At 47.6% G+C, this 12,405-nt stretch overlaps 1 protein-coding gene across 1 annotated transcript in view; it reads left to right on the top strand.

The window, feature by feature from the left end:
• The window catches only part of cplx1 (complexin 1), an 89,996-nt gene extending 86,098 nt beyond the window's left edge, over nt 1–3,898 (top strand). Inside the window, exons 3-4 of the mRNA XM_033020475.1 lie at nt 427–602; nt 2,333–3,898. Of these exons, the coding sequence (XP_032876366.1) occupies nt 427–602; nt 2,333–2,527 (371 nt within the window). The 3' untranslated portion in view covers nt 2,528–3,898. The remainder of the gene's footprint in view (nt 1–426; nt 603–2,332) is intronic.
• Nucleotides 3,899–12,405: the final 8,507 nt, after the last annotated feature.

Genomic DNA, 12,405 nt, shown 5'->3' with positions numbered 1-12,405 from the left:
AGGGGTTATGGGGAGAAGGCAGGAGAATGGGGTTAGGAGGGAGAGATAGATCAGCCATGATTGAATGTTGAATGAGACTCGATGGGCCGAATGGCCTAATTCTGCTCCTATCATTTATGCAGTCACGGTGAACCGTGGCCAAGGGAGATGTCCACACACCACAACTGCTTAGAAATGAGGGGGTACAGCTGCCCCGAGTAAAGGTGTAACAGCAAGACAACAAGTCACACAATGCTGGAGTAACTCAGCGGCTCGGGCAGCATCTCTGGAGAACATGGATAGCTGATGTTTCTGGTCGGGAAAATATGATTTGCTTTTAAATGATTCTACGTTCACACAAAGCAATCTTCATCTGCAAATGTTTGGGTTAGATTTCCTGGGAGGAGCCAGCACCTGGTGATAACTCCATCTTTCTTGTCATTGTAGGAGCTACCAAGGACATGGGGAAGATGTTGGGAGGCGACGAAGAGAAGGACCCTGATGCAGAGAAGAAAGAAGAGGAAAGATTAGAAGCTCTGCGGCAAGAAGAAGAAGAGCGTGCAGGGAAATACGCCAAGATGGAAGCGGAGCGTGAGGTGATGCGGCAAGGAATACGTGACAAGGTACAACACCTACAGCTTACCTCCCGTGTAGCTCAGGCAAAACCCCTTCTCCAAATGTTAAAGTATAGAAGTTGGGAGGTCATGTTGCAGTTGTATAAGACATTGGTGAGACCGCATTTAGAATATTGTGTTCAGTTCCGGGAACCATGTTATAGGAAAGATCTTGTCAAGCTTGAAAGGGTTCAGAGAAGATTTAGAAGGATGTTGCCAGGACTAGAGGGTGTGAGCTATAGGGAGAGGTTGAGTAGGCTGGGACTCTATTCCATGGAGCTCAGGAGGATGAGGAGAGATCTTACAGAGGTGTACAAAATCATGAAAGGAATAGATCGGGTCGATGCACAGTCATTTGCCCTGAGTAGAGTAATCGAGGACCAAAGGACATAGGTTTAAGGTGAGGAGGGAAAGATTTAAGTGGAATCTGAGGGGTAACCTTTTCACACCGAGGGTGGTGTGTGCCTGGAACGAGGTGCCTGGGATGGTGGTGGAGGCAGATAGTCCTGGCAACGTCCTCGTAAATCTTCTCTGCACCCTTAAAAAAGACACAGAGTGCTGGAGTAACTCAGCGGGTCAGCCAGCATCTTTGGAGAACATGGACACATATAAACCATATAACAATTACAGCACGGAAACAGGCCATCTCGACCCCTCTAGTCCGTGCCGAACACATAATCTCCCCTAGTCCCATATACCTGCGCTCAGACCATAACCCTCCATTCCTTTCCCATCCATATAACTATCCAATTTATTTTTAAATGATAAAAACGAACCTGCCTCCACCACCTTCACTGGAAGCTCATTCCACACAGCTACCACTCTCTGAGTAAAGAGGTGGAGTAACTCAGCGGGTCAGGCAGCATCTCTGGAGAACATGGACACAGAGTGCTGGAGTAACTCAGCGGGTCAGGCAGCATCTCTGGAGAACATGGAAAGGTGATATTCAAGCCGTGACCGTTCAACTCAAGAGTTGAAGGGTGTGTGAGGTGTCTGGGGTGTAGGTTGGAAGGGACTGGACGGGGGGATAGGATGGAATCAGGGTATTTCGAGATGAGTTTTGAACAAGGGTACCGACCTGAAACATCACCTATCCACGCTCTCCAGAGATGCTGCCTGACCCGCTGTGTTACTCCAGCACTCTGTGTCCAGTTACTCCAGAATTGCAGTTGCCTGTGTCGAGATTCCCTGCACTCTGCCCAGCTGTCGACCGGGACTGGGCCTGCTTCTGTGCTGGCTGAGTCTGCCCAGCTACTACTCACTTGAATTTAGAAGGATGAGGGGGACCTCATTGAAACATACAGTGAAATGCCTGGATAGAGTGGATGTGGAGAGGATGTTTCCACTCGTGGGAGAGTATAGGACTAGAGCCTCAGAATTAGAGGACATTTCTTTAGTAAGGAGATGAGGCGGAATTTCTTTAGAGGATGGCAAATCTGTGGAATTCTTTGCCACTGAGAGGCTGTGGAGGTCAAGTCAATGGATATATTTAAGGCAGAGATAGATAGATTCTTGATTAGTACAGGTGTCAGCGGTTATGGGGAGAAGGCAGGAGAATGGGGTTAGGAGGGAGAGATATATCAGCCATGATTGATGGCGTAGACTAGATGGGCCGAATGGCCTAATTGTGCTCCTATCATTGATGGGCTTATGAAGTTTGATGGCAGCGTTTCCCGCGATGGTGTGCATGCTGCAGCTGTGTTTCTGTCTGATGCTGAATCTTCCCTCTGTGTCCACAGTATGGAATAAAGAAGAAGGAGGAGAAGGAGGCGGAGGCCATGGCGGCGATGGAGGCACAGGCAGAGGGTAGCTTGACCCGGCCCAAGAAGGCCGTGCCCACGGGCTGTGGGGATGAGGAGGAGGAGGAGGAAAGCATCCTGGACACTGTGCTAAAGTACCTCCCCGCCCCCCTGCAGGACATGTTCAAGAAGTAGAGCCCCCGCCGGCCCAGCGGACGCAGGGACGGTCACTCTGGTCACTTTGTTGCTACGTGTAAGCCATCCTCATTATCTAATGGTCACTTCCACCATTCAAGCTCCATGGCATCTGTGTAGTGGCATGGAAGCGTCATAGCACTGAACACCCACGTCTGTGTAGCACTCAGCACATTAACTAACCTGATAAGCCATGTTTATAGTCAATTCAAATCTAGTAACTAAATAGAGAAATGAAGAAACACATTGTTTTCTCCCTCCTCGCCTGGCCCAACCTCGAGGGCTCTGGGGAGCGGACACTTTCTGTTCATTGTTGTGGAAAACACCCTCAGTTGACAGTCCTGGTCCTTGCCAACATGGCCAGTCAACCCTCCCCTGTGATACAGGCACACCGGTACACACAGACTGACAGTGTAATACAGGCACACCGGTTACACACGGACTGACAGTGTGATACAGGCACACCGGTACACACGGACAGTGTGATACAGGCACACCGGTTACACACGGACTGACAGTGTGATACAGGCACACCGGTACACACAGACAGTGTGATACAGGCACACCGGTACACACGGACTGTGTGATACAGGCACACCGGTACACACGGACAGTGTGATACAGGCACACCGGTACACACAGACAGTGTGATACAGGCACACCGGTACACACGGACTGTGTGATACAGGCACACCGGTACACACAGACTGTGTGATACAGGCACACCGGTACACACGGACAGTGTGATACAGGCACACCGGTACACACGGACAGTGTGATACAGGCACACCGGTACACACAGACAGTGTGATACAGGCACACCGGTACACACAGACAGTGTGATACAGGCACACCGATACACACAGACTGACAGTGTGATACAGGCACACCGATACACACAGACTGTGTGATACAGGCACACCGGTACACACAGACAGTGTGATACAGGCACACCGGTACACACAGACAGTGTGATACAGGCATTGAAATCCTCAGCTCTGCAAGTTTGCAGAATCTGCAGTTTTGGAATCATATTTAAAAGTTATTTCTGTTATGATATTATGTAAATTGAAGACTGTACAGACAGGGACCGGTGCACACACACACAAACAGCTGGTGAATGTGCTGTCAGTGACCCCAGTCAAGTGTGCTCACTATTGTTGGGTCTCTGGTGGGAGACAGCAATGGGGAATGGCTGTCACTGCCCAGGCCTCTGCTCCTTCACAAAGTCAGGGGGCGGGTGAGTGAGAGTGTAATTCACTGTCACAGCCGGAGCAAGGAACACACACAATCAGTGTGACACACGCAGACACACACAGTGTGAGACAGACACACACACGCACACTGTGTGAGACAGACACACACACACGCACACTGTGTGAGACAGAGACACACACAGTGTGCGACAGACACAGTGTGCGACAGACACACACACACTGAGACAGACACACACTGTGTGAGACAGACACACACACACACTGTGTGAGACAGAGACAGACACACACACACAGTATGAGACAGAGACACACACACACTGTGAGACACACACACACTGTGTGAGACAGAGACAGACACACACACACACACACACACAGTATGAGACAGAGACACACACACAGACACACACTGTGTGAGACAGACACAGTCACACACTGCTGGTGAGGGTTGTGTTTTCCGGTCAGTTCTGTGTGCGGTGTTGTTGGTTTTATTTGCCACAGGAGAGGTACCTGGTGTTGCCATAACATGTATTAAAAGTGGTCAGAATTGTAAATAGCGACTATATACAAACGTAAGCCATTTAGAATCGAGATGAAGAGTAGATCATATTGCTGGACATGGGCCTCCCATGCAATCATCACTGTGAACCTGCAGGTAGAGTGGAGACTCAATCCCGGCAATGCAAAGCAGCTTCTCACTCGCCAAAGCCGTCTCCTGGGGGTATCGTGTATCCCCGCTCACAGTCGCGGCTGCAATGTTCCCACCAGCGACACCTAGTCACCCAGCACTGGGTCCATGCCGGCCAGGAGACCCTCGCCAGCACATTGGGACCACCTTCCCCTCCCCCTCCCCCCGTTCACACCATGACCCCCCCAGCGGCATGCGTACCCACCTTTCCCCCCTCCCCACCCTCACCTCCTTCCACCCCCACCCTCTGCACTCTCACTCACCCGCCCCCTGACCTTCCCACCCTTCCCCTCCATCCCACCCTCACCCTCCGATCCCACTGATCCATCCGTGGTGTGGGTCTTCACCCTCTGCCCCTCCCCCTCTCATCCTCTCTCCCCCCTCTCCCTCATCCTCTCTCCCCCCTCTCCCTCCTCCTCTCCACCCCCTCCCCCCTCTCCTCCTCAACTCCCCCCTCCCCAAACCCTTCTCCTCCTCCCCCTCCCCATCTCCTCCCACATTTTATTTTCCTCTCTCTTTTCAATGGAAATGATTCATTGAAATCTAAGAGTTGGATGTGATTCTTGAGGTTGTGACTTATTTGGACTGAAGCAGAGGATGTCCCTGCTGGCTGGTGGTGTTACTAAGCTGATGGTGGTGAGGATGCAGCTTCTCCCAGGGGTTGGTTCAGTCATGGTTCACTGTCTATATGGGGCATGTTCACCATGGCCTTTCCAGAGGGTGGGAGCTACAGCCCATAATGAGCGACATGAGAAGCACCTTTCATCCGACAGTGATTGATAAACTCCACGTTTCAACAGACAAAGCCATAATGTAGGCTTGGCAGTCTGAAATATCTTGTCCAAAAAGACAGAAATGATGCTGTTTCAATAAACAGCGACCATGTTTCCCACAGTCCCAAAGGACAGGCATTTGCTAAGTGAATATTGTGTGACTGAGGCAGAAACGAAAGCAATAATGTTGCAGTGGGCAACAAAATGTCGCACCGGCACGCAGGGGTTACCCACACCCACACACGCACACACCCACACACGCACGCACGCACACACACCCACCTGCACACACGCACACACCTGCACACGCACACACACCCACCTGCACCCACACGCACACACACACACCTGCACCCACACACACCTGCACCCAGACAAACACACACACACACACCTGCACCTACACACACACACCTGCACCCACACACTCCACACCCACCCACCCACACCCAGCAGATACTGGTCCACAGCTCAGCATTAATCTGCAGATCACATCTGGTCCCAGGTGGAATAAATAACTGGATGGATCCAATGACTTTATTGTCTGTAGCCCGGTGATTTACCTCTGCAGTAATTTTCTTCAAACAGGTTATAAGCTAATAGAAAAAGACAATAAACTGCCTGAAGTGTCACAAACATCAAACAGTAAAGAGTTTAAATGCAATTAAAGACTGCCAGGCCTCTCTCTATGAGACTGCAATATATCTATTAACAATATAGCATGTGTCAATTTGTCCAAGTTCTTCTTGTCTGCCAGTGATGTTAAAGTTCCGTGTTGTGGTTTTCATCTTGTCTACACAGAAACATGTAAAATGTACAGTTGAGAGTTCAGGTTATACTCCAGCTCGACCCTTTGGTGTAGCCGGAATTAAAATTCCCGTTCAATTTCCCACTGCTTTACATGCCCTTTGCCATAGAACCTTTGAACCATTTTGTTGGTCCCGTTGTAACGTAGGAAAACCTTCTAGCGTTTCAGAGCTTTTTGTGTGTGTGCGTGTGTGTTTGTAACTTGGTGAGTTTTGTAACGTGAAGGATTCTGTCCTGCTTCACTCTAGGTGCATGTAGACCCTCCACTATCAACAAAGGTGAGACTTGTTACTGGACATTGTGTCCAATTAGCATCTGTGGTGTCACTGCATGCTCTTCCTAAAGACCTTACCAAAATGTTCAGCCACAGTGAAAATAAAATGATTTCATTCACATTTCTCTCGCATCCGCTGTGATTTATTTCTCAAAATGAACTGGAGATTGAAAGGTCCCACTCTCTCCCTATTCCTCAATTCACAGGAAGGAACTGAGAAGAGTACAAGGCCAGGTCAGTTTGTTCTAGAGTGCTGGAATAACTCAGCGGGTCAGGCAGCATCTCTGGAGAACATGGACACAGAGTGCTGGAGTAACTCAGCGGGTCACGCAGCATCTCTGGAGAACATGGATAGGTAACGTTTCCAGTCGGGAATCTTCTTCAGACTCAACATGTTCCATGTTCTCCAGAGAAGCTGAGTTACTCCAGCACTTTGTGTCTCTTTTTGTAAATCAGCATTTGACATGGATAGATAAGTGGTTGGCAGACAGGAAACAAAGATTAGGGATTAACGGGTCCCTTTCAGAATGGCAGGCAGTGACTAGTGGGGTACCGCAAGGCTCGGTGCTAGGGTCGCAGCTATTTACAATATACATCAATGATTTGGATGAAGGGATTCAAAGTAACATTAGCAAATTTGCAGATGACACAAAGCTGGGTGGCAGTGTGAACTGTGAGGAGGATGCTATGAGAATGCAGGGTGACTTGGACAGGTTGGGGGAGTGGGCAGATGCATGGCAGATGAAGTTTAATGTGGATAAATGTGAGGTTATCCACCTTGGTAGCAAAAACAGGAAGGCAGATCACTATCTAAATGGCATCAAGTTGGGAAAAGGGGAAGTACAACGGGATCTGGGGGTCCTTGTACATCAGTCTATGAAAGTAAGCATGCAGGTACAGCAGGCAGTGAAGAAAGCAAATGGCATGTTGGTCTTTATAACAAGAGGAATCGAATATAGGAGCAAAGAGGTAATTCTGCTGTTGTACAGAGCCCTAGTGAGACCACACCTGGAGTATTGTGTGCAGTTTTGGTCCCCTAATTTGAGGAAGGACATTCTTGCTATTGAGGGAGTGTTTATGAAGTTAATTCCCGGGATGGCGGGACTGTCATATGCTGAGAGAATGGAGCAGCTGGGCTTGTACACTCTGGTGTTTAGAAGGATGAGAGGGTTTCTCATTGAAACATATAAGATTGTTAAGGGTTTGGACATGCTAGAGCAGGAAACATGTTCCCGATGTTGGAGGAGTCCAGAACTAGGGGCCACAGTTTAAGAATAAGGGGTAAGCCATTTAGAACGGAGACGAGGAAACACTTTTTCTCACAGTGGTGAGTCTGTGGAATTCTCTGCCTCAGAGGGCGGTGGAGGCAGGTTTTCTGGATGCTTTCAAGAGAGAGCTAGATAGGGCTCTTATCCAGTGGAGTCAGAGGATATGGGGAGAAGGCAGGAACGGGGTACTGATTGGGGATGATCAGCCATGACCACACTGACTCGAAGGGCCGAATGTCCTACTCCTGCACCTATTGTCTATTGAAGTTCCTTGTATCACAGTGGCCAGTAAATTTGCAAATGACACTAAATTAGGTGGTCTCATAGATAGTGAAGGTGTTTACCAAGAATTACAATGGGATCTTGATCAGCTGAAGAAGTGGGCTGAGGTGGGCTGATGTTACAAAATGTTGAGATTTTAAAAAATCAAGTCTGCAATTTATCCCATCAGATAAAGCACAAAAATAAGTTTAATTTGACACCTAATTCACTTTCATATCTTCAGTATTAAAAAAGTTATGGCCATTTTCATACTTGGAAATTAGCATCTTGTTCCCTATTGATTTTCCATTGACTTAACACAAAAGCTGTGATCGAGGACAGTGAAATGGCCATAACTTTCTTAAACATTAAGAGAACTGAAAGAAATTTTCAGTTATTATAGATTGAAGCATTCTGAAACAAATATGAAACAATCTTACTTGGATGACCTGAAATTAAAGCATATAATTAGTTAGTTACCCAATTGTAGCTAATTCCAAACTTCAATTACTAGATCTAAACATCTATCCATTTCTTAAGAAAAGGTTAACATTTTTAAATAGCCTAAGTGTCCAAATAACATTCACACAAGAATTCACAATATAACATGATTTTTAAATCTCATTGTCATGAATTTATAGGCCAATTGGAAGGAATTTAGTGTTTAATTCCCGTAAATTAATGGCCATTTAAATCATCTTGCGAGTGAGATTTTGTGGAACGCGATCGATTGGAACGTTGCGGTTTGTTGTGAATTTAAACCCCATATCGACAGGAAAAACACTGCCGGGTTGTATGGGGCCTTAATCACATTTTCGCCGATAACATTTTGATTAAAGTAATCCTAAGTAGCAAGTTTATATGTAAAATAAACGACTTACCTTATGTTTTGTCCCGTACGTGAGATCCGTCCCGTTGTCGGCGTTAGAAGTAGATTTTCATTTCTTTGTATAAAGTTTTCATAAAACTTTGTATAAAGGGATCTTAAGAAGCCCTTTTTAATGTAAAAATAAACAACCTACCTTCCGTTGTCCCCTGTATGAGATCCGTCCCGTTGTCGGCAGTCGCGGGTTTAGAGGATAATTTTTAACCTACAATTAAATTAACCATTTAAATTTAAAAATAGCTCCAGCGAAAGAATCTCCCAGCGATTTTTCGTCAGCAACTAAGTAGGCTGAACAAGCTCGATTTGAATAGCCTAGGGAAAATCGCGTTTTAAACCCGCCCCCCTCTCAACGGCGCCAAAATCACGCACAAGGGCTTGGACAGATCTGCAGCGACGCTTAAGGTAGGTTTTGCAACATACCTATGAGGTATGGTGAGAGAACGCATTATTTGATAAGGCACAGAGTCCCCTGATAGGTTTCAAGGCTTCCTTATTTATTCACATTTTGATTTTGTTCGCAGTTACATGAGTAGTGGCCATTTGGCCTGTTTTGCATGTCATTGATGATGGCATGTGCCTTTAAATTTTAGACTGCCCGTTATATTATGGGTGGGATTTATGACGTGTTTTTGGGCGTGTTTGGAGCTTAGATGCTTGCGCAGACGTTTTTTAGATTAGTTTGGAGAGACGATGGGGAAGATTAACCCTTCGACCATGCGGGGTTCATGTGAGATCTAAAGGAGATCATGCCAGCGTTACGGAGACACGAGGAGTTTTCTAATGTTTAAAGTAATAAGCTGGAGTTCGATGAAGATCGCAGCAACGAGTCGGAAGAAATTTGGATGTATCTTACTGTTTTCTATCAACAATAAAGCATTTGTTCACCTAAAGTCTGTGTTTTTAAGCCATATCTGTGAAGAAGCTCTGAAGGTCTCGGTGAGTGAGCTCGCATGCGTTTCGAAGACACCCCCTTCAACCATTCTCATCCATTTAGTGGCTAGGGTGCTAATTACCTGAAAGATATGAAAATCTGCCGCTACAACATGTTCAGAAAAGCGGAGCTGAGTCGTACATGACACCACTGAACAAGGTCATTTTAACCACACACTTTTTACCATCTTCTCTGACTCTCTTTCTCAATGACTTGAAACTCATCACCGAATGAGTTTATTTTTGGTCTTGGTCAGGAGGGGGTCGATGAGCACTGCCCCCTTACCTTGGTCCATATAAGGGGTTGTTGTCCACAGATGTGACTGAGTTTTAATCTGTGAACCTTGAGTTCACAAGCTGGTCTTTTCAAGGATTCGGTTCAGAAACTCTGCAACCTCTGATGGAGTTTAATTAAAGTACGCGTGAGGTGATGCATTCTTGTAAGTCAAACCAGGCCAGGACCTTCAGTGAATGGCAGGCCCCTAGGGAGTGTTGCAGAGCAGAGGGATCTAGGGGTGGAGGTACAGTACAGTACACTGTTCCATGAAAGTGGCATCGCAGGTAGTGTAGTGGTCAAGAAGGCTTTCAGTACACTGGCCTTTATCAGTCAGGGTATTGAGTATAGAAGTTGGGGTGTTATGCTACGAAACGTTAGTAAGGCTGCACTTGGAGTATTGTGTCCAGTTTGCTCACAGAGACACAGAGTAAAGAGGCACAGAGACACAGGGTTACAGAGACACAGAGACACAGAGTCACAGAGACACAGAGTCACAGAGACAGAGACACAGACACAGAGACACAGACACAGAGACAGTCACAGTCACAGAGGCACAGTTACAAAGACACAGACACAGTCACAGAGACACAGTCACAGACACAGAGTCACAGAGTTACAGGGACACAGAGACAGTCACAGACACAGAGTCACAGAGACACAGAGTCACAGAGACACAGTCACAAAGTCAAATATTGGGTAGGCTAATGGGACTGAAGGATGATAAATCTCCTGGGCCTGATGGTCTGCATCCCAGGGTCCTCAGGGAGGTGGCTCTAGAAATAGTCGACGCATTGGTGATCATTTTCCAATGTTCAATAGATTCAGGATCAGTTCCTGTGGATTGGAGGATAGCTAATGTTATCCCACTTTTCAAGAAAGAAGCAAGAGAGAAAATGTGGAATTACAGACCAGTTAGCCTGACTTCAGTGGTGGGAAAGATGCTGGAGTCAAATATGAAAGAGGTAATAATGGGGCATTTGGATAGCAGTAAAATAATTAGTCCAAGTCAACATGGATTTATGAAAGGAAAATCATGCTTGACTAATCTTCTGGAATTTTTTGAGGATGTGACAAGTAAAATGGATGAAGGGGAGCCTTACAATACAATACAATACAATACAATTCAATTTATTGTCATTTGGACCCCTTGAGGTCCAAACGAAATGCCGTTTCTGCAGCCATACATTACAAACAAATAGACCCAAGACACAACATATTTTACATAAACATCCATCACATTGCTGTGATGGAAGGCCAAAAAAACTTTTCTCTCCACTGCACTCTCCCGCCCGATGTCAGAGTCAAAGTCAAAGCCCCCGGCGGGCGATGGCGAATTGTCCCGTGGCCATTAAAGCCACGCCGGGTGATGCAAGGTCGCACACCGGGTCTTGGTGTTAGAGCCCCCGGCGTGCGCTCGCAAACTCCCGCGGCCATTCCAAGCCGCGCGGGGCGGTGCTGTAAGGCCCCGCTCCAGGAGCTCTTCAACCCCGCAACTCGGGCGGGAGAAGTCGCCGCTGCGGAAGCCCCGAAAAGCGGTCTCCCTCCAGGGACCCGCGGGCTCCCGGTGTTACCGTCCGCCAAACCCGCAGTTGCAGCCACCGAATCTCCGGGGGTCGGGTCGCAGCAGCGTCCACCACAGCTCCACCCGCTCTGGACTCGGCCAGCTCCGCGACGGTGAGTAGTCGGCACCACAGCCCCCGGTCTTCCTGTTGGAGGCCGCTCCTCGTTGCAGCCCCAACGACAACGGAGACCCGACAAAGAAAAGGTCGGGTCTCCCGTGCAGGGAGAGATTTAAAAGTTACCCCCAACCCCCCCCACCCCCCCACACACATACCCCAACAAAAATAACAAAAACTACATTAAAACATAGACATAAAATAATAAAAACGCAGACGGACTGCAGAGGCCGCTGCAGACGAGAGTCGCGTCGCCTACCGAATAAGGGGGCAGATTATCTAGACTTTCAGAAAGCCTTTGATAAGCCTTTGACACATGGGAGACTGGTGACTAAAATTAGAGCACATGGTATTTGGGGTAGGGTGTTGACATGGATAGAAAATTGGTTGGCAGACAGGAAGCAAAGAGTAGGAGTGAACGGGTCCTTTTCAGAATGGCAGGCAGTGGCGAGTGGAGTCCCGCAAGGCTCGGTGTTGGGGCTGCAACTGTTTACCATATATATTATTGATTTGGAAGAGGGAATTAGGAGCAACACTAGCAAGTTTGCGGATGACACAAAGCTGGGTGGCAGTGTGAACTGTGAAGAGGATGTTAGGAGGTTGCAGGGTGACCTGGACAGGTTGAGTGAGTGGGCAGAACGTGGCAGTATAATATAGATAAATGTGAGGTTATCCACTTTGGCGGCAAAAACAAGGGGGCAGATTATTATCTCAATGGGTTAGGGGGAGGTGCAGCGAGACTTGGGCGTCCTTGTACACCAGTCACTGAAAGTTGGCTTACAGGTGGAATCAAGGGATATGGGGAGAAGGCAGGCACGGAT

Source organism: Amblyraja radiata, chromosome 1 (assembly GCF_010909765.2).
Source record: "Amblyraja radiata isolate CabotCenter1 chromosome 1, sAmbRad1.1.pri, whole genome shotgun sequence".
In the NCBI taxonomy this organism is placed as follows: Eukaryota; Metazoa; Chordata; class Chondrichthyes; order Rajiformes; family Rajidae; genus Amblyraja; species Amblyraja radiata.
This window is presented reverse-complemented; position numbering and strand designations above follow the sequence as displayed.